General features: G+C 34.2%; 1 protein-coding gene across 3 annotated transcripts in view; it reads left to right on the forward strand.

Moving 5' to 3' along the window:
* The window catches only part of LOC124360925 (atlastin-2-like), a 106,788-nt gene that overhangs the window by 21,910 nt on the left and 56,926 nt on the right, over positions 1–27,952 (forward strand). For all 3 annotated transcript variants that reach the window (XM_046814927.1, XM_046814926.1, XM_046814928.1), the window contains 6 exons: positions 154–183; positions 1,887–2,107; positions 16,146–16,283; positions 24,475–24,630; positions 24,888–25,049; positions 27,511–27,640. In XM_046814927.1, the coding sequence (XP_046670883.1) occupies positions 162–183; positions 1,887–2,107; positions 16,146–16,283; positions 24,475–24,630; positions 24,888–25,049; positions 27,511–27,640 (829 nt within the window). In that variant the 5' untranslated portion in view covers positions 154–161. The remainder of the gene's footprint in view (positions 1–153; positions 184–1,886; positions 2,108–16,145; positions 16,284–24,474; positions 24,631–24,887; positions 25,050–27,510; positions 27,641–27,952) is intronic.

Raw genomic sequence — 27,952 nt, forward strand, 5'->3', positions numbered from 1 at the left:
CTTAATGTCCTTTTGATATTTGTTGCCAGAATAATATATATATATATATATATATATAAATATATATATATATATATATAAATATATATATATATATATATATATATATATATATATATATATATATAAGTAACAAGTGTTATATTTTTTCAGGTTACAAGATGGAAAATCAACAGAATAGAAGTAAGTAATATATATTTGATTCTAAACTAATTGCAATATTGTAACGTGTTTATAGTAGGGTTATCTTCTATAAACCAATTACAACTATTTTTGTTTTAGTATAAGAGCGATCAATTTTGTTCTGAACTAATAACCATTTATTTTAAGAATGCACAAGTTCCAATGGAATTCAATAATTAAACTCAGTATAAAATAACAGTAATTTTAATAAAAATTTGAAATCAATAATACAGCAGCGCCAAGCTATTTTTTTTTTTTTACTTTGAATTTATTCTCAGTTATTTCATATTTTTAACCCATCAAAAGTTCACAAGTCCAGTCTTAAAATTAACAATCAATCAATCATTCCATAATTGTGTCCTTCAAGTTCTCAGTGCTAATGTTTTCAACACAAACGCAAAATAAAAATCTTCACTGAATTTCAAAATAAAATAATCTTCTTCAAATATAAAATGAAACAAACAATAAAATAAGACTTCTTCTCAAAATAAAAATCAAACAAATTAAGGTAATATTAATATTTAATATATGAACAAAGACAATGTCCAACCAGTTAAGCTCAAGTTGTATCAATTTCAAAGTACTTATTTTCTGTAAATTTCCAATTTACAAATTATTGAATTATCCAGAATTATACGCTTGGCTTTGAATGTTAAATTTAGGAACTTGTTAAAATGTATATAGAATCTCAGAATATGAAATAAATTTTCTTTTTCAGTCGGTTATTCCTGATTAAACCAAATTGAACAGGAAAATATCATCAAGTAATTTTCTATTTCAATATTAAATTCTAACTTTCACAGTACCTCACACATCTGCTGAAGACTTCACCAAGTAACCAAAATGACTATTATAGATTAATTAATTTAAACTTGAGACTTTAAATTTTGAAAAGAAATTTTAATCTTACAACTCAACAAACTCAACCTTCTTCCCGAAAAATCAATACGGCAAGAGTAGGCTAACACTTAATACGTCTTCTCACTCTGAGCACACAGCAAAGAATCCCCGAAAAAAAAAACGTGGTTGAAGCCACCGGAAGGATCTAGAAGTCCCTCCCACCATCTAATCAAGCTAACATTGGCCAATCAAAATTGAGCAACACAATGTCTGAGTTGAATGATACCTATCCAACCCAGACCTGTAACCTGTGCTCAATACCTACATACAAAAGGAAGCTTCTAGCATTCCTTGAACCCGAATTGACAAGAAGTTCAGCACTGCTGGAAGGATCACAATCTTACAATTCAACTATTATATAAGTTTACAATTCTCTTAATTAAAAATAAAAATATTCCTATAAATAATTCAATAATATAGGAAGCATCCTATAAAAGGTTAGAAATTAATGTAAGGAATTACATTATTGGCTGCTGATACCAAACGGCTTGGTCAACTTCAATTTTTCTATTTATCAAATACAGCATTTTTTATGAGCTTCAAATTGAGGTGTCACAAGGTATTAGTTGCCATTTCAAAATTTTGGCTTTGGGTACGGGGGTGGGCATGGGGGTGAGCACAATGTAGGATATAAAACCTATTTTATATTAGTCATTATAATCAGTCCTAGGCTAACTACAATTAATTATAATTCATTTTTTATTTTTTTGTGTTCCATATGAGTAGTAGTAGTATAAATGAGTAAAATTCTCTTTAAGGTTAGCACTACTTTCTGTGCAACAATGTTACTGTGTTGTTTACAGGAGCCATCCAAGTGATAACAAGCCAGGATGAGTCGGTCTCAGGAGAAGTCAAGAGAGTGATAAAGACAGTTGAACGAAAGGGAAGAGGCCCTACACTAGCAGATTTACTCTGTAGCAATAGCTTTAAAGATCTACAAATCCTTGTCTTCTCTATTGTTGGCAAAACAAGAGGTGGAAAGTCGTTGCTGCTCAATCTCTGCATAAAATACTTGGAATCACAGGTATGATATAATTGTGATATACAATGATATATAGTATATTAACTAACTGGTATTTGGTTAGATGAATTCAACCACATGGGAACTATACAAATTCAAGTTATTGAGTAATTTAAATATTCTAGTCTATATATTGAGATGCGGCAGTGGCATGTCCAGGATTAGAGACTGAGGGTTCGTGCATCCTGTAGATACATCAGTGAAATGTTGGAAGTTTTTAATGTATAGTTTCAGTTCATTGTTGTGTATAACTTTTAATCAATCAAACAATTCTTGAGACTTCGTTAAGGTCCTTTCCTGCGAGTCTTCTTAGGCCCTGTGGCAGTAGGTTTTACAGTTTGCAGCCTATGTGTTTCATACAGAGTAGTGCGGTGAGCAGGAAGTATAGGATGTAGTCAATAGTCAAGTGTGCTTTATTCATGAACATTAAGAACAGAATTTGCGTCAAAATTGAATTAAAAACAATAAATATTTACAACATAAAAATTGTGTTGTCTTCTATGAAATGTGCATATCTTATAGAAGTCTCCATTCAAAAAATTCATTTAAAGAGTAGAAGGGATGATCTAGAAGCCAGTTCTTAAGAAGATTACGAAACTGTTGTTTCTTGGACATTTTCAGGTTGAGAGGAATAGTATTCCACATCTTGGCTGCTGCGTAGCTGGGTTTCTTCTCTGTTATAGTACAACGGTGTATAGGGAGGTAATAGTTAGCTGAGTGTCTTGTATTGTCGTTATGGAATTGAACTGCGTTCTTCATGGAATCAGGTAATTTCAGGTGTAGGTATGTGATTACTTCCAAGTTATACAGGTTAATCACGGTTAGAATTTTCAGATCTCTGAAACTGGTTTACCGTAATCTTACACTTGATCATGTTTAGGCTAATTATATTATTATGTTTTTTAAATTAATGTAATGTGTCTATAGTTAGGTTAACTTCTATAAACAAATCACAACTATTTTTGTTTTAGTATAAGAGCGATCAATTGTGTTCTGAGCTAATAACCCTTTGTTTTAAGAATGCACAAGTTCCAATGGAATTCAATAATTAAACTCAGTATAAAATAATAGTAATTTTAATAAAAATTTGAAATCAATAATACAGCAACGCCAAGCTATCTTTCTTTACTTTTAATTTATTCTCAATTAAATCTTATTTATAACTCATCAAAACTTCACAAGTCCAGTCTTAAAATTAAAAATCAATCAATCATTCAATAATTGTATCCTTCTAGTTCTCAGTGCTAATGTTTTCAACAGAAACTCAAAATAAAAATCTTGATTAAACTTCAAAATAAAATAATCTTCTTCAAATATAAAATGATATAAATAATAAAACAATACTTCTTCTCAAAATAAAAATTAAACAAATTAAGGTAATATTAAAATTTAATATATGAACCAAGACAATGTCCAACCAGTTAAAGTCAAAATTTTATCAATTTCAAACTACTTATTTTCTGTAAATTTCCAATTTACAAATCATTGAATTATCCAGAATTGTTCGCTTGGCTTTGAATGTTAAATTTAGCAACTTGTTAAAATGTATATAGAATCTCAGAACATTAAATAAATTTTCTTTTTTTTTTGTAGGCTATTCCTGATTAAACCAAATTGAACAGGAAAATATCATCAAGTAATTTTCTATTTCAATATTAAATTCTAAATTTCACAGTACCTCACACATCCGCTGAAGACTTCACCAAGTAACCAAAATGACTATTATAGATTAATTAATTTAAACTTGAGACTTTAAATTTTGAAAAGAAATTTTAATCTTAAACTCAACAAACTCAACCTTCTTCCCGAAAAATCAATACGGCAAGAGTAGGCTATCACTTAATACGTCTTCTCTCTCTGAGCACACAGCAAAGAATACCCTGAAAAACGTGGTTGAAGCCACCGGAAGGATCTAGAAGTCCCTCCCACCATCTAATCAACCTAACATTGGCCAATCAAATTTGAGCAAACACAATGTCTGAATTGGATGGTACCTATCCAACCCAGACCTGTAACCTATGCTCAATACCTAGATACAAAAGGAAGCTTCTAGCATTCCTCGAACCCGAATCGACAAGAAATTCAGCACTGCTGGAAGGATCACAATCTTACAATTCAACTATTATATAAGTTTACAATTCTCTTAATTAAAAATAAAAATATTCCTATAAATAATTCAATAATATAGGAAGCATCCTATAATTAACATAATGTATAGTATGTATGTTTTGTATAGCGTAATGTATTACACATTTTATTTCTTCAAGTTGTCTGTAGCAATGTAAAATTTAAAAATGACAATAAATAAAAATGAAAATGAAATGGAATGAAAATAACTGTGACGTTTCATATTTTGATATGTCTGTTATTGCAGAAGGTGGTTGTTGTTTTTAACTTAAATCAATCTGTAACGCGACCGATTTGGGGATTAATTGGTATCCGCTGCCACCACCGGATGATTCCGGAAAAAGAAATAAAGTTTGTGCAACAACGTTTGAATTTTAAAAAACACTGTTTATTAAAGATTAATTTATAGAAATCACACAATTTACATTGGTTAAAAAGGGGAGAGCACTTCTGAATGATATAAAGTATTGAATTACATTATTGAAAGAATTTTAGAAAATTTTTAAAATAGGGCAACAGAGAGTTACATGTCTACGAGTCTGAGGCCTGAACTAGACTAGCTTCCCCAGCACACGCAGGTGCTGACTCTGCATTGTCAGCAGTCTTACTGCTGACCTCCTCAACAGTGCTGTACACTTTACAATTATTATGTCTTTAGTTTAAATTTTACTAAATGAATGAAATTTTTATAAAACCAAATAAAAGCATAATTTCTTGAATTATTGTTAATATTGGGTTCGGGTCGTTACATCACCCTCTCCTCTGGAAAAGATGTGTCATAGGATTAAAGTGATGGCACATCTTGAATCTATTACATTCGTATATATTTAATGACTTATTTGTAACTTTAAAATGTTTTTTTTTTTCTTTGAAGTGTTCCCCAAAATTATTAATACATATTTCTAATCTAAGTTTACATAATCATGATACTATTAAGATTTAGGATTATTACTAATATACAATATTTCTTTTCAGAGTTCACAAGCCGGTCCAGAGTCTTTTGATTTGTCACTTTAAAGATTTTAAAAATTTTCACATTTTTTTTTCACTACTTAATCATGAGGGGGGGGTCATCCGAACAAAGGAGGCTTCGTGGATGATCTCTTGCTAATGGAGTTTCCTTCCTCCACCCTCACCGTCAGTTGGCTCTGGTCTGGGCCGCTTGTGCTCCGAGTTTTGTCTTTGCTGCCGACTGGTCGTGCAAAGGCGTCTTATTCTCCTTTGACATATAAAAAACTACGAGCAGTATACAATTTAAACTTACAACTACATACATGACAATAAAATTATAATTCTTATTTACATTAATGACGACAGGTTTGTTTACATTATATCCTTGCAATAATGAATTTAGTCCTATTTCTATATGATCATCAATTAGATTCTTTTTTATATCTTTTAGCGTTTCAAAAGTTAAGTTATTGTTTAATAATATAAGAGCGGTTTCATTGGGCTGCAATATGGTTTATTTTTCGGGTATATGAAGGTGCGTAATATTTCTTTTATAAACTATATTCCCTCTGATTCTTGAAAAATATCTTTCCACTTTTTCCAAAAAATATCACACCTTGATATTTGTTTTATGATTACCTGAGGTGTTAACAACAACTTCTAAATAATCTTTTACAATGTCTGTTTTAATTACAGATGTATCATCTTCAATATTTCTAAAACAATTTAATATTACTTTGTAAGGTTCTGCAACACTATAAATCCAGTCATTGCCATTTTGTAACCAAAACGGTGGAGTTTACTTTTTCAGTTAGAACTCTGTTACACTTTTGAGTTACAGAACTTAATCCCATAAACAGTGGAATAGATGCAACCATCGACTGTATGGTGTAGTACACTTATTGAATTTGGACAAATTTTTAACATAACTGTGCCTACATTGAAACATATTCATCTGAGGTGAGAGGTACATAGTACTGCCTATCTTTAGATATCAACAAGTGTAATCGTGTTCATTTTCCAAACTAACCAATGTCTTAACCTAGGTTGATAAAGTGGTATCACTTTCTATTTTATAGGTTTCAAATTGTCTATCAATTGAGCTTAATGGTACTGTAACAATCAATCTTATGCTAGCTGGATTAGCTAATGCTTGTGCTGTACAAAAGATCATAATACAAAAATATATCTTCATTATTTACAGGAACAATTAGTTTCAAATGAGATGGTATAATCTTTTCAATTTTATTCAAAACTTTTGTAAAATCATGTGGATTTAGTAATTTACTGCTTATCTTACCAGAGTATATAAGTTCTAATGCTTGCCTAAACTCTACCACTCTTTACTTAGCTTCATCAACAGTTTGACCTAAATGTCTTAACATTGTTGTAATTGCCATATGTTTTGCTAAGGACTGATGCATCATTATATTCTGTTCATTGAAGTTCGTTAATGATGTTATTAACCTGTCGTTGGCTGTAGATAACTTAATCATTATTTCATGAATAGCTTTAGTGTTACTTACAATTCTAGAATTAATATCTTTCATCAAAGTTATTTGTGTATGACTCGAACTAACAACTGTACCACTTATTAACTTTAGTTCGTCTACTTTGGTATTTACATGTTCTAAATCTTCACTAGTTGGTACACCAAATAACCACTTTAATGCATAACCTCCTGCATTTATAAGTCCACACGCTTATTTCTAGAATGTCCTACAGGTGGCAAAAAAGTTTTAATAAGTCAGTTATATCACTCTCATACTGCTCGATTCCTTCCTTCACTCTTATATGTTCAAACTCGAAGTCTTCATCCCAGACGTTCACACTGATATTTTTAAAAACTGTTCTAATTCTACACATCTTTCTTTTAATGGTATCAGTTCATCAAGGATTTCCACTATATCAAAGTCTAAAACGATTCTCCATTCATCTCCGATATCACAGAGTCTTCTAGCTTCCTAAACACAACTCCTTGGCTCATTTCAGCTGCTTTGACCATCGTAATAATCATTAGTCCTGTAACAAAGTTTATACTTGACGTCTATAATCTAACCTATCATTTATGTTATGCATATTTCAATGTTGTTTAACTAACTTCTCCTTATTATAATATAATACAATTGATCTTCTTAAAGTAACTCGATTTGTCCTTTCACTTCTTACAACTTTTTTTTTCATCTGGCTTCTGTATTAGTACTCTCAGTAATCTCATGTGCTTGTGTGGATGTACTCAGACAATTTTTTAGTCTTTAGGGATCCCTTTTTTTTGTTTTCTCTCACACAACATTCAAACTCATTCAGCAACATTCGTTTCACATTTTCACTTCTGTCAAACTGTTCATTTTCACTTCATTCGCTACTGAGTTGTAATCCTACAAGATGAAATTTCGAGAATACACGACAACTTCGGCTTTTTTCTTACTTCTCTCATGATATAACACTTTACTTCTACATTATTATAGTACAAACTTGTATGCTTCTATTTACAAACTCAACTTCATAGTCTTCCAGTCTGGATGGCTTCCTCTTTTCCCTGACTGGTCTTTCATTGCTTCTTTCTTGGGCAGGTTGTAATCCACTCGGTTCCAGCTTGCTCTGCTGCTTGGTCTTGGTACTGTTGGATCTTCAACCTCCTCTTCTGCATCACTTGCTTCTTCGAGGCTTATTCCTCTTCTTGCTTCCTTCCTAGGAATTCCTAGTGCTTTCTTCATTTTTATTCCCATGGAATTCTTCTACGCTATCTTCGCTTTCTTCTTCTTTGTTTTTCAGTTCAACTACTGGCTTGATTCTATTCACGTGCACTTTGACGTTTTTTCCCTCTTATTCTTTAAAATTACATTTAACTCAGATACGATTTCTACTATTTTGTATGGACCTTTCCATAACTGTGAGAGTTTTTTAACTCTTCCCTTTTTTATGTGTGGTACATGCAGGTACACTAACTGTCCGACATAATACTCACTTTCTTTCGACTTCTTGTCGTAATGCTTCTTTTGAGCTTTCCTTGCCTTTTCCTGGCAGTGTTTCGATATTTCTTGAATCTCTTTTAATCTGGTTCGTAGATCTTCTACGTAATCTGAGTAGACATTCTGTGTCCTCAGTTATAGTGAGATCTGCTTCTAAGGGTGTTTCCATCTTCTTTCCGTACACCATTTCAAAAGGTGTGTACCCTGTACACTCGTGTTCTTGCTGTTGTATGCCATGTTGATCATGGGTAACAGTTCGTCCCAGTCTGACTGGTTTTTTGTTGACAAAGTGGCTCAGCATTTTAGGGATGGTTCGGTTTGTACTCTCTCTGTCCGTCCATTACTCATAGGGTGGTAAGCAGTCGTCTGTAATTTTTTTATTTTCAGTAGTTTGCAAAACACTCTGAATCAGTTCTGATGTGAAATTCTTCCCTTGGTCTGTAATTAATTCTTTTGGTACTCCGATTGGCGTTATAACTTTCTGAACAAATGCTCGTGCTATGGTTTCAGCTGTTTTGATCTTGGTAATGCTATAAATATTCCGAATCTTGTGAAATGGTCGATAACAGTTAATATGTACTTGTTATTTGATCTAGTTAACGGTAATGGTCCTACTATGTCGCATGCTAATCTATAACCAAATTCACTCACTTCTTGAAACTTCCCTAATGGTGCTTTTTGATTTTCCATAGTCCCTGTTCGTCTGTTGCATGAGTCACATGATCGTACGAATGCTGTTACATCTGCTCTCATTTTTGGCCAGTAGAATTTATCTTGAATTCTTAATATGGTCTTCTTTATTCCTCCATGTCCACTCGTTGGCAAATCATGATGTAGTCGTATTACTTTCTCTCTCAATTCTCTTGGTATTACAATTAATTTCTCATCTTCTTTCTTTGAAGTACACTACTCCTTGGGGACTTGTTTTGAAATGTTTCGTGCATTTTTCAGTTTTTGACATTCCTTATCTTTCTTTTGAGCTGCTTTAAAATCGCGTCTATATCTAATAAAGGTAACTTTTCACACTCGTTTTTATATACTACTCTACTTAGACAATCTGCATTTTTGTTTTTCACACCGGGTTTGTGGGTAAACTTTGTAATCATACTCAGCTAATTTCAAAGCCCATCTTGTTAATCTACTTGAAGGATCTTTTAATGATAGTAACCATTTGATTGCACTGTGATCCGTGTAAAGAGAAAAAGATCTTCCATAAAGATAACATCTGAAGTACTTAACTGCCCAAACTACAGCTAATAACTCTCTTTCGGTTACACTGTAGTTCTGTTCTGCGGAATTCAACTGTCTTGAATGCATATGCTATAGGATGTTCTAAACCGTTTATTTCCTGTCCTAGCACTGCGCCAATCGCTACGTTGCTGGCATCTGTGCTAAGAATGAAAGATTTTGAAAAATCTGGGTAGATCAACAAGGGTTCAGTGGTTAGTTTTTCTTTTTAGTTTTTTGAAAGCTGTCTCACAATCTGGTGTCCAATTAAATTTTTCATTCTTTTTGATCAATTTAGTATATGGTTTGGCTATGTCCGCAAAGTTTGGAACATGCCTTCTGTAGTAACTGCATAATCCAATGAATCCTCTGATTTCTTTCTCATTCTTTGGCTGAGGAAACTCCTTTACAGCTTCAATCTTTTTCGGGACAAGGCTTTACTCCTTGATTCGTGATTATATATGTCCTAAGAAATTAATTTCGGGTTTTGCAATTTGGCATTTCTTTAGCTGCACACTTAAGTTTACCTCTTTAAACCTCTCTAGCACGTCACTCAAATCTTGTGCATGCTGTTCTATTGTCGGGCTGTAGACTAAGATGTCATCCATGTATGGTAGACAAGACTTTCCTTTCAGTCCTGATAAAGTGGTATCAATCAACCTCTGGAAAACTGCAGGGGAGTTTATAAGACCCATGGGCATTCTGGTATATTCATAATGTCCTGTTGGAGTACTGAAAGCTGTTTTCTCTTGGCTGTCAGGATGCATTTTAATTTGGAAAAATCCCGAATTCATGTCTAGTGCAGTAAAGAATTTACTTCCACCAAGCATGTCAAGTGTTTCGTGGATATCTGGTAAAGGATAAACTTCTGGTACTGTGCATGAGTTCAGATCTCTGTAGTCGATGCACATTCTGTGGAGTTACAACACCATCTGGACCAGGTTTCTTTGGCACTATGACCACTGGTGCTGACCATGGTGATACACTCGGTATTATGATTCCTTTATCTAGTTGTTCCTCTATCAGATCTTGTATCACTTGTTTTCTGTGCATGAGGCACTCTGTATGGCCTTTTGTTAATGGGAGGGTGGTCTCCTGTGTTAATTTTGTGGCTTACTTTTGCTGTACATCCTAAATTTTCAATTCCTCCAAGGCTAAACAAATTTCCCAAATCGATGAAGTAAACGTTTCTAATCTTTGCTTTTTCTTCTGGTCTCAAATGCTCTATCTTTTCTTCTACTTTTTCTTCTGAATTCGTCGCTTTTTTTAGATACTGTGTTGACTCTTTTTGTTCTGTCGAATTCTTTGGTTTTAAATGAGGTTCTTCTAATTTACAGATCAGAGTGTTCTTGTACATTGTTAAGTCTTCTGGGCTTGTATTAACTACTTTCGTCCAACAAGTTCATTTCTTACTTTAGTTAGACTTCTGGCTACATAAATTCCATGAATTTTTACGGAGTGCTGGTTCTGTAATTACAACTTTGTTCATCAATTTCTTGCTTTCGTTGTTTCACATTTTTCCCCCAATTTTAGTTGTACTAACATTTCTGAACGGGCAGGTATGTTGAGGTTAGTTCTGCAGTATGCTGGAAGATATTCAGGCAAGTTTTTCGTTTTCGTTAGGCTTCACTTGCGCGTTGATTGAGCGATCGGGTTCTACTTGGAAGGTTTGAGTTCGCTTGGTGGCTATACCAAGTCCACTCACACAATCATTCGTAGTTTCTTTGTCTCGTTCGTATAGGTTGACTGCGTCACAACCTTCAATACTTAAGACATATCGTTCTAAATCAATGACACCTAAGCACATCATACCTATAACTGCAATATAATCGTCAGGCAAGTCTGCTACTATGAACGTACACATCATTTCTGTGTCTCCTAGCTTTTTAGTCTGTTTTACTTGACCGTAGGTGTGCATTATGGCTCCTGTGATGCCATGTACACGAACATCAGTCGGTGAGATAGGTCCTTGGGTGACCGTTTTCTCTATCATCGAGATTTGTGCCCCAGTATCAATTATTACTGGCCCATTGACACTCCAATGGTTCCATGAGCTAGTAGTTCATAGTTGTTTTCCTGCTCAGTGATGTATGCAATTTAGGTTTTTTCTTCGCCTGTCCAAACCTTATCTTGTGTAGGTTCAGATTTACTTCCTCACGGGGTTGCCAGCGGCGCTTCTGGGTTCCCCGCTGTAGTTTAACGGTAGAGCGTTTCTTGGAACTATAACCGCTTCCTGAAGGTTGACCTCTTTCGGTTACCCGTGTTCTTTGTTCTGGCCCAGCAATTATCAGCCCGTATGACCTTGCTTCTTGCAGAAGCTGCAGTGAGGACGTGTGGAGTTTGCCTTTGATTTACATTCTGATTCTCTGTGCCCTTTTCTACGGCAATATCCACATTCCTTCATCTGCCTGTCTGTAGAGCTTCTACATCTACAGTCTTTTGCTACGTGTCCTATCTTTCCACAATTGTAGCATTTACTTGTTAAATTGTTTCCAAAAAACTTTCCTTGGTTTTTCTTCAAATGGATTTGGCCTTTTTTCTAAGTTATTTATTGCTATTGCGGTAGTCACTGCTTCTCTAAAATTCTTTGGAAACTTAATCCTTGTTTGTCTGCCAATTTCTCCGTAGAGTCCTCTGACAAAGGCTTCCATTGTTCTTCGGTCAGCTTCTTCTCTTAATACTCTATTTACTTCTTCGTTATTGGTGGTTCTCAGTGTTTTGTCACTGACCCTCTTTACTCTGTCAGAGAATTGTTCGATAGTCTCTCCTTTATTTTGTCTGATGTTTAGCCAATTGTTCAAAATAATAATGATCTGGTAGGCTATCTCCAAACCTTTTCTGTTAGAGCAGACTTAATTTCTTTAAGTGTGTGTGGCGTTTTTGCATTTTTCATCTGATTTTGAAAACTGTAGTGTGCACTACCAATTAACTTTAATTTCAATACTTGTAATGTTTGTGTTTTCGTTCCAATTGCTCAGTTCTCCTAATGCCTTGAATGCTGTCGAAGAATGGCATGAGTAGTATCGGCTCTCTCTCCATCGTAGGGAGTAATGCTAGACACTAGCTCAAATGATGGTCTTCTTGCTGCTCCGACTGTCATATCCATAGCGGATGGTGACATTTCTGTTCTGTTCAGCACAGAATTTCCCGCGATGGTTTCGTCTATGCAGTCTTGAAGAGACCTGACTTTGGTTGAAATTGCATCAAAAGCCTCTTGAAATTCAATGGTTTTTCCTTCAAACGTTACTGTAGAACTCATTGTTGATTTGTTATAATGATCTTAATAATCTAACATTTAATTTAGGAAACTCTACAAAATTTTACGAAGTTCGATTTAAATTATACGACTGAATTTATGACTAATAATACTATTTTTTCTTCAAAATCCCAAAAGTTTTCTATCAAAATAAATTTTTCTGATAACCAATCAATGATTGATAGCCTATCTATACCCAATCCTATCAATCAATCATCATCAAATTGATGTTAGTGATAATAATCCATATACATCATATAAAACTAATTAGTAGATTAGCAATGCCTAACCAATTAACAATATCGATTTACACAGTACAAGTATACTAATGTGACGTATAGATTTTGAATAACGCACTGGAATAGCGTCTAACTTCAAATTCAAATTAATTTTAAAACATAAATATTTCTCAATAACAATTATCTAAACTCAAAATATTAATTTTATCAAAACTATGACACTTGTTTTAAAGAGTGCTTCTACATTACAAAGATTTAATAATTAATTTTTTTATCTGGAAACATTGGCATTTCTTCCTGAATACTATTAATAAATGTTCTTATCTTAATTTTAAAATGAGTAAATAGGTGCCCTGGAAGTGACGACCTGACATTGAAGTGCACATTGTTACTCCATGTTAGAGCAATTTAATTTAATTTACTTGTTACTTAATAAATTGATCACAAAATTAATAAGAAATTGTGCTATCATTCAATGCTGCATTCACTATTACACCACAGCACCTTTATTCTCTCTTATATCTATGTCTTATTTTATTATATAATTATTTAACGTAGAATATTTTGATAAAATTTAGTTTTAAAGTGCAGCCAATGTTTTCTTTATTATATTTATTTTAATTTCCAAATGTGAACAAAGGCTCACCAAATATCGCCGCCATTGTGACTGCCATGGTTGCTAAGGCTGTGGACAGATGATGTTGGTTGTTGTCAGCGTCACCCACGATGTTTGGTTGGTTGCTCCGCTTCCGTCTCCTAGGCTGGCGACGTGATGAAGATGGCAAGATGGCGTCCTTTCTCGGCGTCCTTTCTCGGCTTGGCGTCTTCACGTGTAGATTCCTTTATCCAATTCCATCATCTCCTTGTTGCACTTTTTTATACCAAAATTTTGAAAAATCCAACTTGGAAACACTTTTCCTAACTGATAAACTATACTTGACACTGGATTACACTGTTTGAATAATTTTTGATGTTCACGTGGTCACTTCGGCGTCGGGAAAATCAATCAACTGTACAGTTAAATTGTCCCAAGGTTACGCGATCATCCCACCGCACTGCCACCAAATCTGTAACGCGACCGATTTGGGGATTAATTGGTATCCGCTGCCACCACCGGTATGATTCCGGAAAAAGAAATAAAGTTTGTGCAACAACGTTTGAATTTTAAAAAACACAGTTTATTAAAGATTAATTTATATAGAAATCACACAATTTACATTGGTTAAAAAGGGGAGAGCACTTCTGAATGATATATAAAGTATTGAATTACATTATTGAAAGAATTTAGAAAAATTTTAAAAATAGGGCAACAGAGAGTTACATGTCTACGAGTCTGAGGCCTGAACTAGACTAGCTTCCCAGCACACGCAGGTGCTGACTCTGCATTGTCAGCAGTCTTACTGCTGACCTCCTCAACAGTGCTGTACACTTTACAATTATTATGTCTTTAGTTAAATTTTACTAAATGAATGAAATTTTTATAAAAACCAAATAAACGCATAATTTCTTGAATTATTGTTAATATTGGGTTTCGGGTCGTTACAAATCAATTTGGAGTGGTTTTTTATGAGCATCAGGTCATTTTGTGAACTGTGTAGGTAAGCCTGTGCTAATGTATGTCTTGGAGTTGATCAAGAGGATAGGCATTACATACTCTTGATCATCCAGGTGTTTTATTATAGATTATGTTGGCTGGATTTTTGAAATGTTAGTAGGTCTGCCTTTTATAAATCCTTACTGTGCTGTGGTTATAGGATGTGCTAATATTCTGGTAATAGTAATTTTTTTCAGGATATTAGAAATAGCACATGTCAGTAAAATTAGTCTATAAATTTTATGGTTTGGTTTCTGTACCTTTTCTGTGTAGACAATAGACAATAATCTTTATTTATGTATTCATTGAGAATAGTACATGCGTCAAACATTTTTTTATTTTACAGTCAGTTTGTTAAAAGAAGAGCTGATTGTCAAAAAATTCTTTTTCAGTGTAGAAAGGTCGGTCTTGTAGCCATGTCGTGAGCTGGATCTTGAGGCGTTGTCCTGGTTCTTTTTTGAGTTCTTCGGGCAGATGGTTGTAGAGAAGTGCTCTTTTGTAGGATGGTTTTTTCTCGTACAGACTTGGTGACACATCACAGGTGATGTGGTGGCAGAGTAAAACTTGCAGCATTTCAATTGACGCAGGGCAGTGATATACACAAATACGAGACAAGAGCTGGGGGGCGCTTTCGAGCCCGACAGCATAGAACAGCAGCATATAGAACAGCAGCAGCCTCCCTTCTCAAGCTGGGATCAAATTCATTAACAATCTCCCTGAAATACTAAATTTAGAAACAAATCCAAAAAAATTTAAAACCCAATTAAAACACTACCTGGTGTCTTGTGCTTTTTACTACTTAGTTGGCGAGTTCATGGAGCACACTTGGGATTGATATTCGCGGGGGTGTTGCAATCCTGGGGGTTGATCCCACAAATTATGAATTTTGTTTTTTTTTGTATATGTATGAATGTGAGCCTGCTTGCAACTGTATGGAAAGTCGAGTGAATGGATTTAGTTTTTAAGATAAATACTGTAAAAAATTGGTATTATTGACTATTGCAATACAATGTAATATATATTGTCAACGCAATAAAATATATTCTATTCTACTCAAGTGTTGTGATGATGTATGTCTCTATGTCTGGTTTGACTTGTTGAAATGGCATGGAGAATAGCATCATGGATGTAGAGTGCAGTTACTGTAAGAATCTTCAGCTCTTTGAAGGCATTTCTGCAGCTTTCTCTGTATCTAAGGCCTGCAAGACATCTTACAGCTCTTTTTTGTTGGATCAGTACTCTTTCGAGGTTGTTGTTGGAAGTTCCTCCCCATACCACCATGCCATATCTGAGGTGTGACTCGAATAAGGCATGGTAGGCTGTTCTTGCAGTTTCCTGGTCGCTTACTTGCATTATTCGCCTTATGACATAAATGCCGGAACTAAGTTTCTTGCAGAGATGGTCGATGTGCTGCTTCTATGTAAGATGTGAATCCATAATGACTCCAAGGTACTTTGTATTCTGTTGTGCTTCTAGCCCAAGAAGTGTTATGTTTGTGTTTTTATTTTTGGTAGTGAAATTTATTTGGACAGTTTTTTTTTCGTTGAGTGCAAGTTTGTTGTGGGTGCAGTACTGTTTAGTCTTATTGAAAGTAGTGTTGGCGTGTTTAGGATATATTTTAGCCAGATTAAGGACTGACTGTAAGTCACTGACCTAGTTATCTGTATGTCCTCAGCCCGGAACACCGGACTGGTTGACGGGGACAGTCCCCCCTCGTACTGGATTCACTTGGAAGGGAGGTGTCGGAAGTGTTACCAAAGGTATCTGGATATGGCCCAAGATATACAAGAGGAAGGCAGCTAATGGAACTGAGGTGAGCCATCATTGCAGACAGGTTTGTTTGTAGAGTGAACTGTGCTGCACTGGGAATCCTTTTATATCGTTCATTGAGAAAACGTGGGCTGCAACTTTACTTAAAAATAACTTAAATCAATCCAAGAAATGATCTTATTTGTACTTTGATTTGACTCATCATTTTTTATTCTGTTAAGCCTTTATTGATGTTTTAAAATCCAAATAAAGATAACCATTTATCTTATTTTCTCTTGCTTGTATACAAGGTTGGGAAAAAGTCTAGAAAATATTTAATATATTTGTCATTTTAACCAACAATGACCTACTTCACTTGATTTTACTATCATGGGGCCCATACAGGAGGTCTTTGCAATTTTGTAATGTAAGCTTAGGTGAGTTTTATAAAGATCTTTCCTATCTTAGTAGAATAAACAGTGCAAACACGACATCAAAAGTATGATTTAGTGAAGAGCTACACTCGCTTAAGTTGGTAATTTTACGGCATTATGTTGAATAATTATCTGTTCGGGCCTTGCATCTAATAATCATTCTTTCTAAACACGTTTCGATTTGACTGATACTTATTTGCTGTACATTATTCCCAGAAGTTTAGAACAAACCCCATTATTCAGGAGGTGAGAGCAAATCTGCATTGTATACCACACAACGCAATTCTCAATGAAGTCAAGAGAAATCTATTGTCAGTCGTGATAGTTTTAGTTAACATCGAACAATATTTTTTCCTCAGGTTACATTTAACTATCTAGCACGAAAATCAAAATAAATCAGATTCAACAGACCCTATAAAGACAGACATTTTAATTGAAAATGTAAGTTTTGTCTTGTAGTCTGAGGCCGATTAAGCTTTTATTTATGTGGTATTTTCAATCATCCTGCTTTGACTGCCACAAATATTAACATGGCCAGTGCCTAGGAGCGGTGGTGTGCTGTTGCCTCTCCAGCTGATCTGAACTGTCAGCGAGACACTGTGCACGACGCGGTGACCGAAAACGGCTGCCAAAGGCCGCTCGCTTTACAATCTTGCGAGCATTATTTAGCAATTATCTCATTAAAAGACGTAATTAATGCAATTCATTTTCTAACCTTTCGGTTCATAAGTGCAGATTTTCATTATTTTACTGTATCAGGTATATTTAGATACAATTAAAAACCTCAAATTCAAAAGTTCAGCCGATATTGATGAAATTTCTTCCAAAGTATTAAAATTTTGAGCTGACGAACTAGCCCCCCCATTGGTTGCCATATTCAACAAATCTTTTAAAGAGGGTCAATTCCCCTCAAAATTAAAAATTTCGAAAGTGTCCCCTAAATTTAAAAGTGGATGCAAACATGATGCAAACAACTACAGACCAATTTTACTGATTTCAACATTTTCAAAATGATGTGAAAGAATTGTTCTTCAAAGACTCCTGGACCATTGCGCTCAGCACAATCTCTTAAATGAAAACTAACATGGATTTACAAAAGGGAAGTCAACTACAACGGCATTGATTAAACTAATTGAATCAGTGACAGACAGCATTGAAGAGGGAAAACTGACCACAGCTTTGTTTCTTGATTTAAGTAAGGCGTTTGATTGCCTCAGCCACAACATCATTCTGAAGAAATTGGAATTGCTTGGAATCAAAGGGACAGCAAATAATTGGTTTGAGAGCTACTTAAAGGGTCGTACCCAACTAGTAGAGCTCTACCACTCATCGGCCTCATGGCCATTTATAGGCTATACATGGAATCAAAAAACCCAAATGCTAAGGTTTAAATCATGGACTTCATTTCAGCCGCTACGCTTGTCAGGTCACCATTTCCCCCGCCCAATATCAGTAAGGGAAAATGGCCGAAGGAAGCTAAAACGCTGCTTTGTGTATTCAAATACAACACGGGGTGAGCGTAAAAGGAAAGAAACTGCTTATGAGTGCACAAAATGTGAAGTAGCACTTTGTGTGTATCCGTGTTTTGAACACTATCATACGTTTGTAAAATTCTAAAAAAAAAACAAAATGTATGAATTTATCAAGTTGTGTAGATCCAAAAAATGCATTATTATGATATTTTGTAAGGTTTCAATACATTTTAAATGAAACAACAAACATTTTTTCTTTACTCCCTGGAGTTAATTAAGGATAATTTTGATTACTCTAGTATACACTAGGTAGGATGACGGTTATAGCCGTCAGTACTCCCCAACAGGTTAAGGAAGCATTGGTATAGTCTTCAAGTTGAGTTGAAATTTAATTTGTGTACAAAAATGTTTGATGTTTTAATATTATCTGAATTTGTTTAATGAATCAGAAGTAACTTAAATTTGTTCAGTTTAGATTACCTGGATTATAAATTGATTTACAAATTATGGCATAATAAAGAGGGTGGAGGGTTTTTGGTTTTTTTTTATAAAAAAAAAAATACAATACATACCACTAAATTTTCATACAAACTATTATGAATCCTTAACACTGGCATTATAATTTAAAAGTACACATTCCGCAGATAAATTTTCTATCCACACTGTTTACAGACCACCAACTTCCAGTACAGGTATACCCATCAAACAACCCTGTATGAACTTGAAACAGTATTAATCAGATTACAATCATACAAAAATTTAATATTTATAGGTGATACCTACATGGACATAACTGATTGTATGGCACACTGCGGTATGAGACTGTTTTGTAGACCTTAGGACTACAGAGAGGCATATTCTGTAACACTCGAGAAGAAGTGAGAGCGGGCAATTTAACAGCATCATGTCTGGACCACATGTATATGAGAAGCAACGCAAACCTAATTCAAACTGTAATCATCTTGTCAAAAATGTCAGACCATTATCTAATCACATTGAAATTAGAAAGGGAAAGATGTGAAGAGAAAGTTGAAAAGTATATTTACAAGTACAATGAAGCCCTAGTTAAATTAAAATTAAACAAAGTAAATTGGAATGAGCTGATAGGAGCAGATACAATTGTGAACATAAGTCATAGCTTTGGAGTACCATTGACTAACAAATTTAATTCAGTTTATAATGATTTTTAATTAAAAATGAGGCTAACTTAAAAAGCACTAGACCTAAAAGAATGAAAACCCGGATTAATAATAATTTAATTAAAATGACACAAGAGAGAGATAGGCTATTTAAGTTGTAGAAAGGTGACCCGACAAATCTAAGAAATAGGAATATATATAGACATTTTAGAAATAAAGTTGATAATGCTATTAAAAATATCAAAAAAATCGTTACTATAACCGACAATTCGAAAATTTTAAATGGGATACCACAAAATTTTGGTCCAATGTGAATGAACTGCTTGGAAGAAAAAAAAGAAAAATGTAGATGAAGTCATAATGGAAGCTATGAGCAAGACAAGGAACAAGTATGATATAGTGAATGGTTTTGCTGACTACTTTTTAAATGGAGTTGTAAACCTAACACATGCATGCCCCCATAGGCCAAATAGGGAGATAAGCCATAGAGATCATGATGTTTATAGATGTCTTTATATACCATTTGCCAGTTATAGAACCATAAAGGATATAATAGATACTATAAAAATCGACAAGTCCCCAGGTAGTGACAAAATTAAAGCTAAAGATGTAGTATGTGTTTCTGAAAGAATTGCACATGTGATAGCTAGAATGATAAACACCTCATTACAAAGTGGAGTATTCCCTGATAGTCTACAAATGTCTGTAATAAGGCCAGTTTATAAGAGTAACAATAAGAAACAGTTTAGTAATTATAGACCTATAGCTATATTGCCAACCATTGAAAAAATATTTGAAAGGTATGTCTCAAATTATCTGAATAAATATTTGAAAGAAAACTACATGTTGAACCCCAACCAGTATGGGTTCCAAAAAATAAATCAACTGAACACGCTTTAAAATCGTTTGCAAACAAAGAAATGGTTTTATCCATTGAATAGTAGAAGCCATGCACTCGCCTTATTCATTGATGTAAGTAAAGCATTTGATACAATTGAGCACAAAGAACTGTTAAAATCACTTGAAGGAATAGGTATAAGAGGAATATTTTTAAGTTGGTTTAAATCATATTTAAGAAACAGAAAATTTATTGTGAAAGTTGAAAATGAATAATTATAGTGAATTAAAAACCATAACATTAGGAGTGCCTCAAGGTAGTTTACTTGGACCAATAATGTTTTTGATTAATTTAAATAGTTTATTTGAGCAGATAACAGATTGCACAGTTTTAGCCTATGCTAATGATATAGTAATTATAAGTGGACATAGACAATTAGGCAGTGCAACTGAGAAACTAAATAGAGATTTTAAAATTTTAACTAAATGGGCACACGTTAAAAAACTTATTATAAACAGACAGAAGACAGCTATGATGCAGTTTTACCCCTAGAACATGTCAGCTAACGAAGAAATTATTGTTAAGTTACATAGCTGTGATTGTCTACATAGACTAATATTAACATTAATTGTGACTGTGATAATATAAGGCTAGTGGAAAAATTCAAATACTTGGGACTGACTCTAGACAGGAAAATTATGTTTAATGAACACATTATTATGATATTCACAAAAGGTTGAATCATTGTGTTGCTACTATATGTATGTTGAGTGATAAAGTTGCCAATAATAAGGTAAAGATGGTTTCATATCAATCGCTGGTGGAATCCAACATTTGATATGGTATTGGTATTTGGGGTGCAGCTGCTACATCCCATTTAAACATTATAAAATTTTGCAAAATAGGTGTTTCATAAGACTATTTGGAAAGGAAAAAATGAATCAGTTATGTACAAGAGAAGGAATAAACAATTATTTGGTTAAAACTTAAAATAATGAATCCCAAACCGTTATATATATATATATATATATATATATATATATATACAGAAATATTATAGATAATTTTAATAAAAATGATCACAAAATAAAAAGGATAAAAATTTTCAACACACGACTCACCTCAAAATATTCTATACCGAGAATGGCCACAAAGTTTGGTGAGAGGTTGCCCGAGTTTAGTTACTTCAGCAGTCCATCAGATTTTGTTAAAAACTAGGATGCATATAATCTATATATATAAAAATGAATGTTTGTCCTTTATGGAATCGTGAACTATTGGACCGATCATGATGAAAATTTGTACGTATATGTATTTTTCCACGGAGAAGGTTTATAAGCTATGCCCATCCCTTTCCCGATTCAGGATTCCGCCCCACTGGTTACAGAAATACCCATAAGAAATGCATTGCAGCAAACATATGTTAACGTCTTTTCAAATTTTTAATCAGCTGTTCTTTGTAAACATATATTACACTTATAGTTTTAAAGCATAGAGTAAGCTTAAGAGAAATGACAAATTTTGTTTAAACTGTTTTTGCAATCACTGTTAAACATAGACTTTACTATCCAGATAATACAATTTTAAATTTGACGTAAAAATTCACCTTTAACTGCAATATTTATTTAATATAAACCATGCTCATGCTTGATCAGAAGAGTAATGCAGATATCATAATTACTATCTTACGTTGGCTACAAATATAAAGAATGTTATAAAATCAACCTTAGTTGTTTTTTTTGACAGAAGTATGGTTCTCAAAACTCCGTGTGTACATATTCTCTCGATCGAGACAACAAAGCAAGCTCAATCGTGGCATCGGAGATATAACTAATTTAATCTAAAATTTATTATAGTAAAAAAAAAAAATTTACTAAGTAATATAAGGACTTCGGTTCTTAAGATTTGCGTGCGAAGCCGTGGGTAACAGCTAGATAGAGGCAGGAATATGGTACATACCTTCATAATACGCCCAAGAGGCTCACGATGGAACGACTATCAATTATCTCAGCAATGTTTAGAATGTGATAGAAAAAGAATAAGTGAATATAGTGTACTGTTTTCAACGGGAAATTGCGTGCGAAGCCGCGGGCAACTTTTGCAAAAAATTATTGAAATGCGCAGCAAAGCGCGCCGGGCCCGCTAGTGTTACATATTTATTATTGTTACTGTTTAATAGTTCATTGTTATTTATTAATACTGTATTGTTGTGATTGTTGTGAATGTTAACACTTTGAGTGCTGGCCCTAAATGACATGTAACTCTGTAGAATGCTGGGCGTTTTTGGTGGTTTTCAAAAATTTATTTAAAAAAAAGTATTTAAGGTATGAAAAAAATACTTACATGCCTTAATTCAGCTTACTTTCGTCTTTCTTTTAACGTGAGATTGTTAGTGGTTTTTTAAAAAACTACACATAAAAAATGTTTTTTAAAAACATATATTTTTGGAAAAAAAAATTATTTTTTGAGACAGTTTTTTTATCTAACTTACTAAACTAAGCATGTATACAATTATTTACAATGACCCATTTACAAATATAAAACTGTCCTTTGAATAATACAAATCATGTTTTTATGTTTTGTAGTTTTTTGACAAAAAACTATGCCGTCATATTGATGCGTCGGCATCACTTTCGCTGTCAGCACTGTTTTCAGCATCTGTAACATAATAATATACTATGTAAAATATGAATATATTTTTATTTTATTCATAAGAATAAAATATTAGTTGAATAAAGATAATTTATTATAATACAAATTATAGTTTGATTCACGAAAACAATAACATAACCAAACTTTTAGACTGATGTTTATATGATAAATAGACTTACTTATTCTTACCTGAAGTATGTGTCTAATCTTCTTCCATTAAATCAGGATCAATGTCAGAATCGTCAAAAATACTATCTACACCAATAAAACTATCTTCATCTAATACATCACTGATCGCAACAACGTTCAAGCTGCGAGAAGCCTTGATTGCGACATCGACTGCCGGTTGCAACGGACGTCACGTCAGTGGCACGTAAACAACGCGGCCGAAGTTGCTTTGTCATTAAGCTCATACAATACATCTGACGCTTTCTAGCGGTGAATTGTGTTAATAAAAACCCAAATAACATTGTAGAGTAGGCAAAACCCGTTTAAATACGGACAATGTAATATAATGCCAATTGAAATGACAACCACGTAAAACTACGGGATTAGCATTCTTCGGAAGTTTCGCCGTTCCGTAAAATTACGGGATTAGCACTCTAAGTGTTAAGAGATTTATTGCTTATATTTAAAACTATTCTAGAATGCTGTTTATTGATGGGCGATATTTTATATATTTTATTTATTGTATCTTGCTTTTTTTAAGTTTCAATAAAGTCATGTTGACTTGGTGGTGCCATGATTATGTAAAATCATGTGTTAAAAAATATTAAAAAATCCCAGGACCGCTTCAATTGCTAGTATTGGGCAGGAGCTCATCGCTCCCGTGATGCTTAAGCAACCTAACCTTTGAAGCCTCTCTAGCCTTTTAGCAGCTGTTGTTTGTTCTACTTTTGGCCACCACACTTAGGCAGCATATGTGACATCGGTTTTATTATAGTTTTGTAAATCAGTACATCGTTTTGGATTACAATCCCCATTTAAATCCAAATAGTCTCCTACAGGCCCCAAGGGCCACTGTCGCTTTGGATATTCTGTTCTCAATATGTGAGTTCCAAGTGAGCCTCCCATCCAGGATTATACCCTGGACAACCGTTGTATTGTTGTATGTTAAAGATAATTTATTTAGACTTAGCAACCAAAGAGATGTACATAATCATTTTACACGCAATAGAAATAACTTAATAACTCCTAGATGTAACTATACTAGTACTCAATGCAGCTTTCTATACCAGGGTATCAAGCTTTTCAATGCTCTACCCATGCAAGTAAAGATCATGAGCAGGACTAATTTCAAAAATACCATAAAATGTTGGTTGTTAAAATCTGCTATTTACAGTGTCGATGAGTTTTTTCTTGTAGTGCAAAATCTCACAAGCTAGTTTAATGTATCATATTGACGTTGTTATATACATTCTTTGTATCCTGACAATAAATGCTTTGATTTGATTTGATTTGATGGAGAAACCATATTAAGAGACTACTTGGTGTATTCAGAAAGTGGAGGTTCGGTATTTTGCGCTTTCTGCGGATTATTTGGTTCTCAACAAACATGTCGTTGAAAGTCATGGAAATATTTGAAACATGTTTTGGAAATAATGTTTGCTGTTGTGCAAAAGCTGGCAAGTGGGGGATGTTTTTTTGTAACTTAGGTGTAATGTTTTTTACTCAGTGACAAAGTTTTGGATTTATTTTATGAAACCGTTGTCATTTACAGGTGGGGATACTCTTGGTGGATAATGAAGGTATGTTCGACGGGGAAGCAACTGACGGTGAGATAATTGCATTATGTGGCATATCCACCGCAATGAGCTATATACAAATGTTCAATGTCAGCAATAAGATTACAACTGATTATCTGGAAACTATTGTGGTAAGTGGTAATTTCCGGTAACCTTATTACAGAAGGAGATATCTCAGGTGTGTGAATAATTCTGTAAACTGAAAATTCTTTCAATGCAAACATGAGAAAAATTTACTTTTTTTACTTTCCTATCAATACTTTCTTCTGTAAGTATACTGCATAGCATTGATTTTGCCAACAAGAAAAACATTTACAATTTGTGACAAAGGTAAATGTTTTTATCAACTGCAATTTACTACAGTAGTAAACATTAAATTTGTTTTCAGCGCAACTTGGTGGAGGGTATTGAAGATATGGAGAATGCGCAGAGTGAGTGTGTTAGGAGGGACTACAAGCTGATGTTTGTAGTTAGAGACTGGATTTACGAGGACTATCATGCTTTTGGACTAAATGAAGGCAAGAATTACATTGAAGCAGAAAGTCAAAGAGTAAGTCACTCTATAATACATTTTTACCTACTGTCCCCCCCTCTTATAATATTGGGTTATTTCTCACTCCAGACTGATAAAAGCCTTTTAAGATCTTGTTTCTATACTTATTTGGTTTTGTCATGTAGAAGATAATTCTGGTTATGTGTTATGAAAGTAAAATAACAGCAGTGCTTTCTGTATCAATGACAACAAAATCACTCAATAAAGTAAGCCTAGAGATACCTTTGTAGCGGATATAGATGTATCAGAAGTTAATCAATATTGTTTACATTCAGCAATGACTAATTTATACAAATATAAGATTTATCCTTTTTTTGAATATTTGTATGAACTTTGAAGAAATTTTTTTAATTAACATGAAAGTTTATATGATGCAATGGTATTAAAATACATGTGAAATAATTACATTTAGTTATCTATCCTAGAACCAGAAGGTTTCAAGTCGCATCACGGTTTATTAACAAATTGTTACAATCCTGTGTCAGAATCATAGTTGATTATACAAATAATTTAACATTTTTTTACCTCAACACATTCAGTATCAAGTATACTTGTAAAAATTGCATTTTGTTCATTCCAAAAGTGAAATTGATATAGGCATGCGATTAGATGTATTTGAAGAGGAAGTATTTTAAAAGTATTTTTAAAAGAGGTAGAGAAGTGAGGAAAAAATATCCTTAACTAACACTCATGTTTAATTAAGTTTGTATTATGTTTGTAAGGTCAGTTTTCTGAGGACTTATTTTCACAACGATGATACAACATAGAATGTGACATTGTTCCCGGATTCCCCTCCTTTACACAACACAGATCCCTAAATGTTTCTGTTCTGCATACAAGTGTTTTGAAAAATGTTCAGCTGTACGTAAGAGTTCACATTGAATTCTATTAAAACAAATAATACACGAGGGGGGGTACCCAACAAAACCGGGAATTTCAGTATAATATCTGTTATTTCTCAATGTTTTTACATCAAATTTTGATCACATTCAAAGTATTCACCATTGACCATAATTCACTTCTCAAAACAATGCTTCCATTGTTTGAAGGATTTAGTAAATTCCATTGTGATGTCCTTTAGGCCTTCCAGTGATTTACCTCCTCCACAGTAGCAAAATGCTTTACTGTCATGTCCATTTTGAGTCTGGGGAACAAAAAGAAGTCACACAGTGCTAGATCCGGTGAGTAGGGGGGATGAACAATCAGTGTCATGCCGTTTTTGGTCAAAAACTGTGACACGGAGAGGGCGGTGTGAGCCGGTACGTTGTTGTGATGGAAGAAACGTTCACCTGTGTGCCAAAGATCTGCTCTTTACTTCTGAATGCTCTCCCTCAATCTCTTCAAAACCTCCATGTAGAAATTATGCTTGGCAGTTTGACCCGGTGTATCGAACTCCAAGTACACAACATCTCTGCAATCGAAAAAAACAAATGAACATTGTCTTGATTTTTTATTTCACTTGGCGAATTTTTTTGGGATGAGGAGAGCTTCTATTGGCTTGAATGCTGCTTTGTTTCAGGACCGTACCCATAGCACCACGATTCATCACCAGTAATCACCTTAGAAAAAATTCAGGGTCCTCTTCGAGCTGATTATGAAGCTCAAAACATGCCTGAAGTCGAAGCTCCCTTTGCTCGTCTGTGAAATGGCGAGGGATGAATTTGGTTGCAACTTTCCATGTGCAAATTTTCAGATAAAATCCTCTGAATTTAATTCCATGACACTCTCCAGACATCTCATAAAGTTGGTCTTCACGAACAAGAGCATTGATTTGGTTGACGTTTTCGTCAGTTCTTGATGTTGAAGGCTGTCCTGAACGGGGTTGGTCTTTAATTGACATTTCTCCATTTTTAAAACGAGTAAACCACTCGTAAACTCGGATTTACTTAAGGCAGCTTCCCCATAAGCAGTCTTGAGCATTACGATAGTCTGTGTGGAAGATTTCTCTAGCAGGAAACTACATTTCAGAGCATCGTGTTGCTCTTGAGAGTCCGCCATCAAGTTATTGTCGAGATAAAAAAAAGTTGTTTTACTGAAACAATTCTCACAGACGGACCGATCCACTCACAGCGACACAGCTGCGTATACTGACTCAGGAGGCATGACCTTGACGTACGGCCGGCAGAACAGTGGCCTCCCCCACTATCGCTCCTCACCACAGCCCAATTTCCGTTACTTTTGGGTCCCCCCTCGTACAACATATTCAGGTGCCGGAGTCATACCTTTTAATGCCAAACAGAAATTATTAGTAAGAACCAACAGTGGAAGTATCTTAAATCAATTAGTAAAATGAATTTCGTGAATGAAGAAGTCAGCAATTTGTAGGTGTATTGAGAGGAAATATCTAATGTAAAATTATACTATGAATTACAAAATATAGTACTGGATGTATACAATCCGCACAGAAGAACATCTAGTACAATTAGTTAGAATACAATTTAATGCTATGTTTGTCTAGGGATCAACGGAACATAAAGCTTTGTGGCAGGAAATCCATCGTAGATTTAATGATGTCCAGTGTGTGTTATTGCCTTATCCTGGGCCTGCAGTTAGCAGCACACAGTTCACAAACAATGGGCAGTTGAGTGGTAAGTCAGTCATTTCATGTTAGTTCACTTTTTTCCCTTTACCCAAATGTAGCTGTGTGGTGTATAGTATGTGTGTGTGTGTGTGTGTTCCACCAGCCCCAAGTAATGCAGGTTTATAGAGTCTGTGCCACAAGTAATGCAGGTTTATAGAGTCTGTGGACAGTGCGTGGTGTATGGTGTGTGTGTGTGTGTGTGTTCCACCAGCCCCAAGTAATGCAGGTTTATAGAGTCTGTGGACAGTGCGTGGTGTATGGTGTGTGTATGTGTTCTGCCAGCCCCAAGTAATTCAGGTTTATAGAGTCTGTGCCACAA

This window comes from Homalodisca vitripennis, chromosome 4, assembly GCF_021130785.1.
Source record: "Homalodisca vitripennis isolate AUS2020 chromosome 4, UT_GWSS_2.1, whole genome shotgun sequence".
In the NCBI taxonomy this organism is placed as follows: domain Eukaryota; kingdom Metazoa; phylum Arthropoda; class Insecta; order Hemiptera; family Cicadellidae; genus Homalodisca; species Homalodisca vitripennis.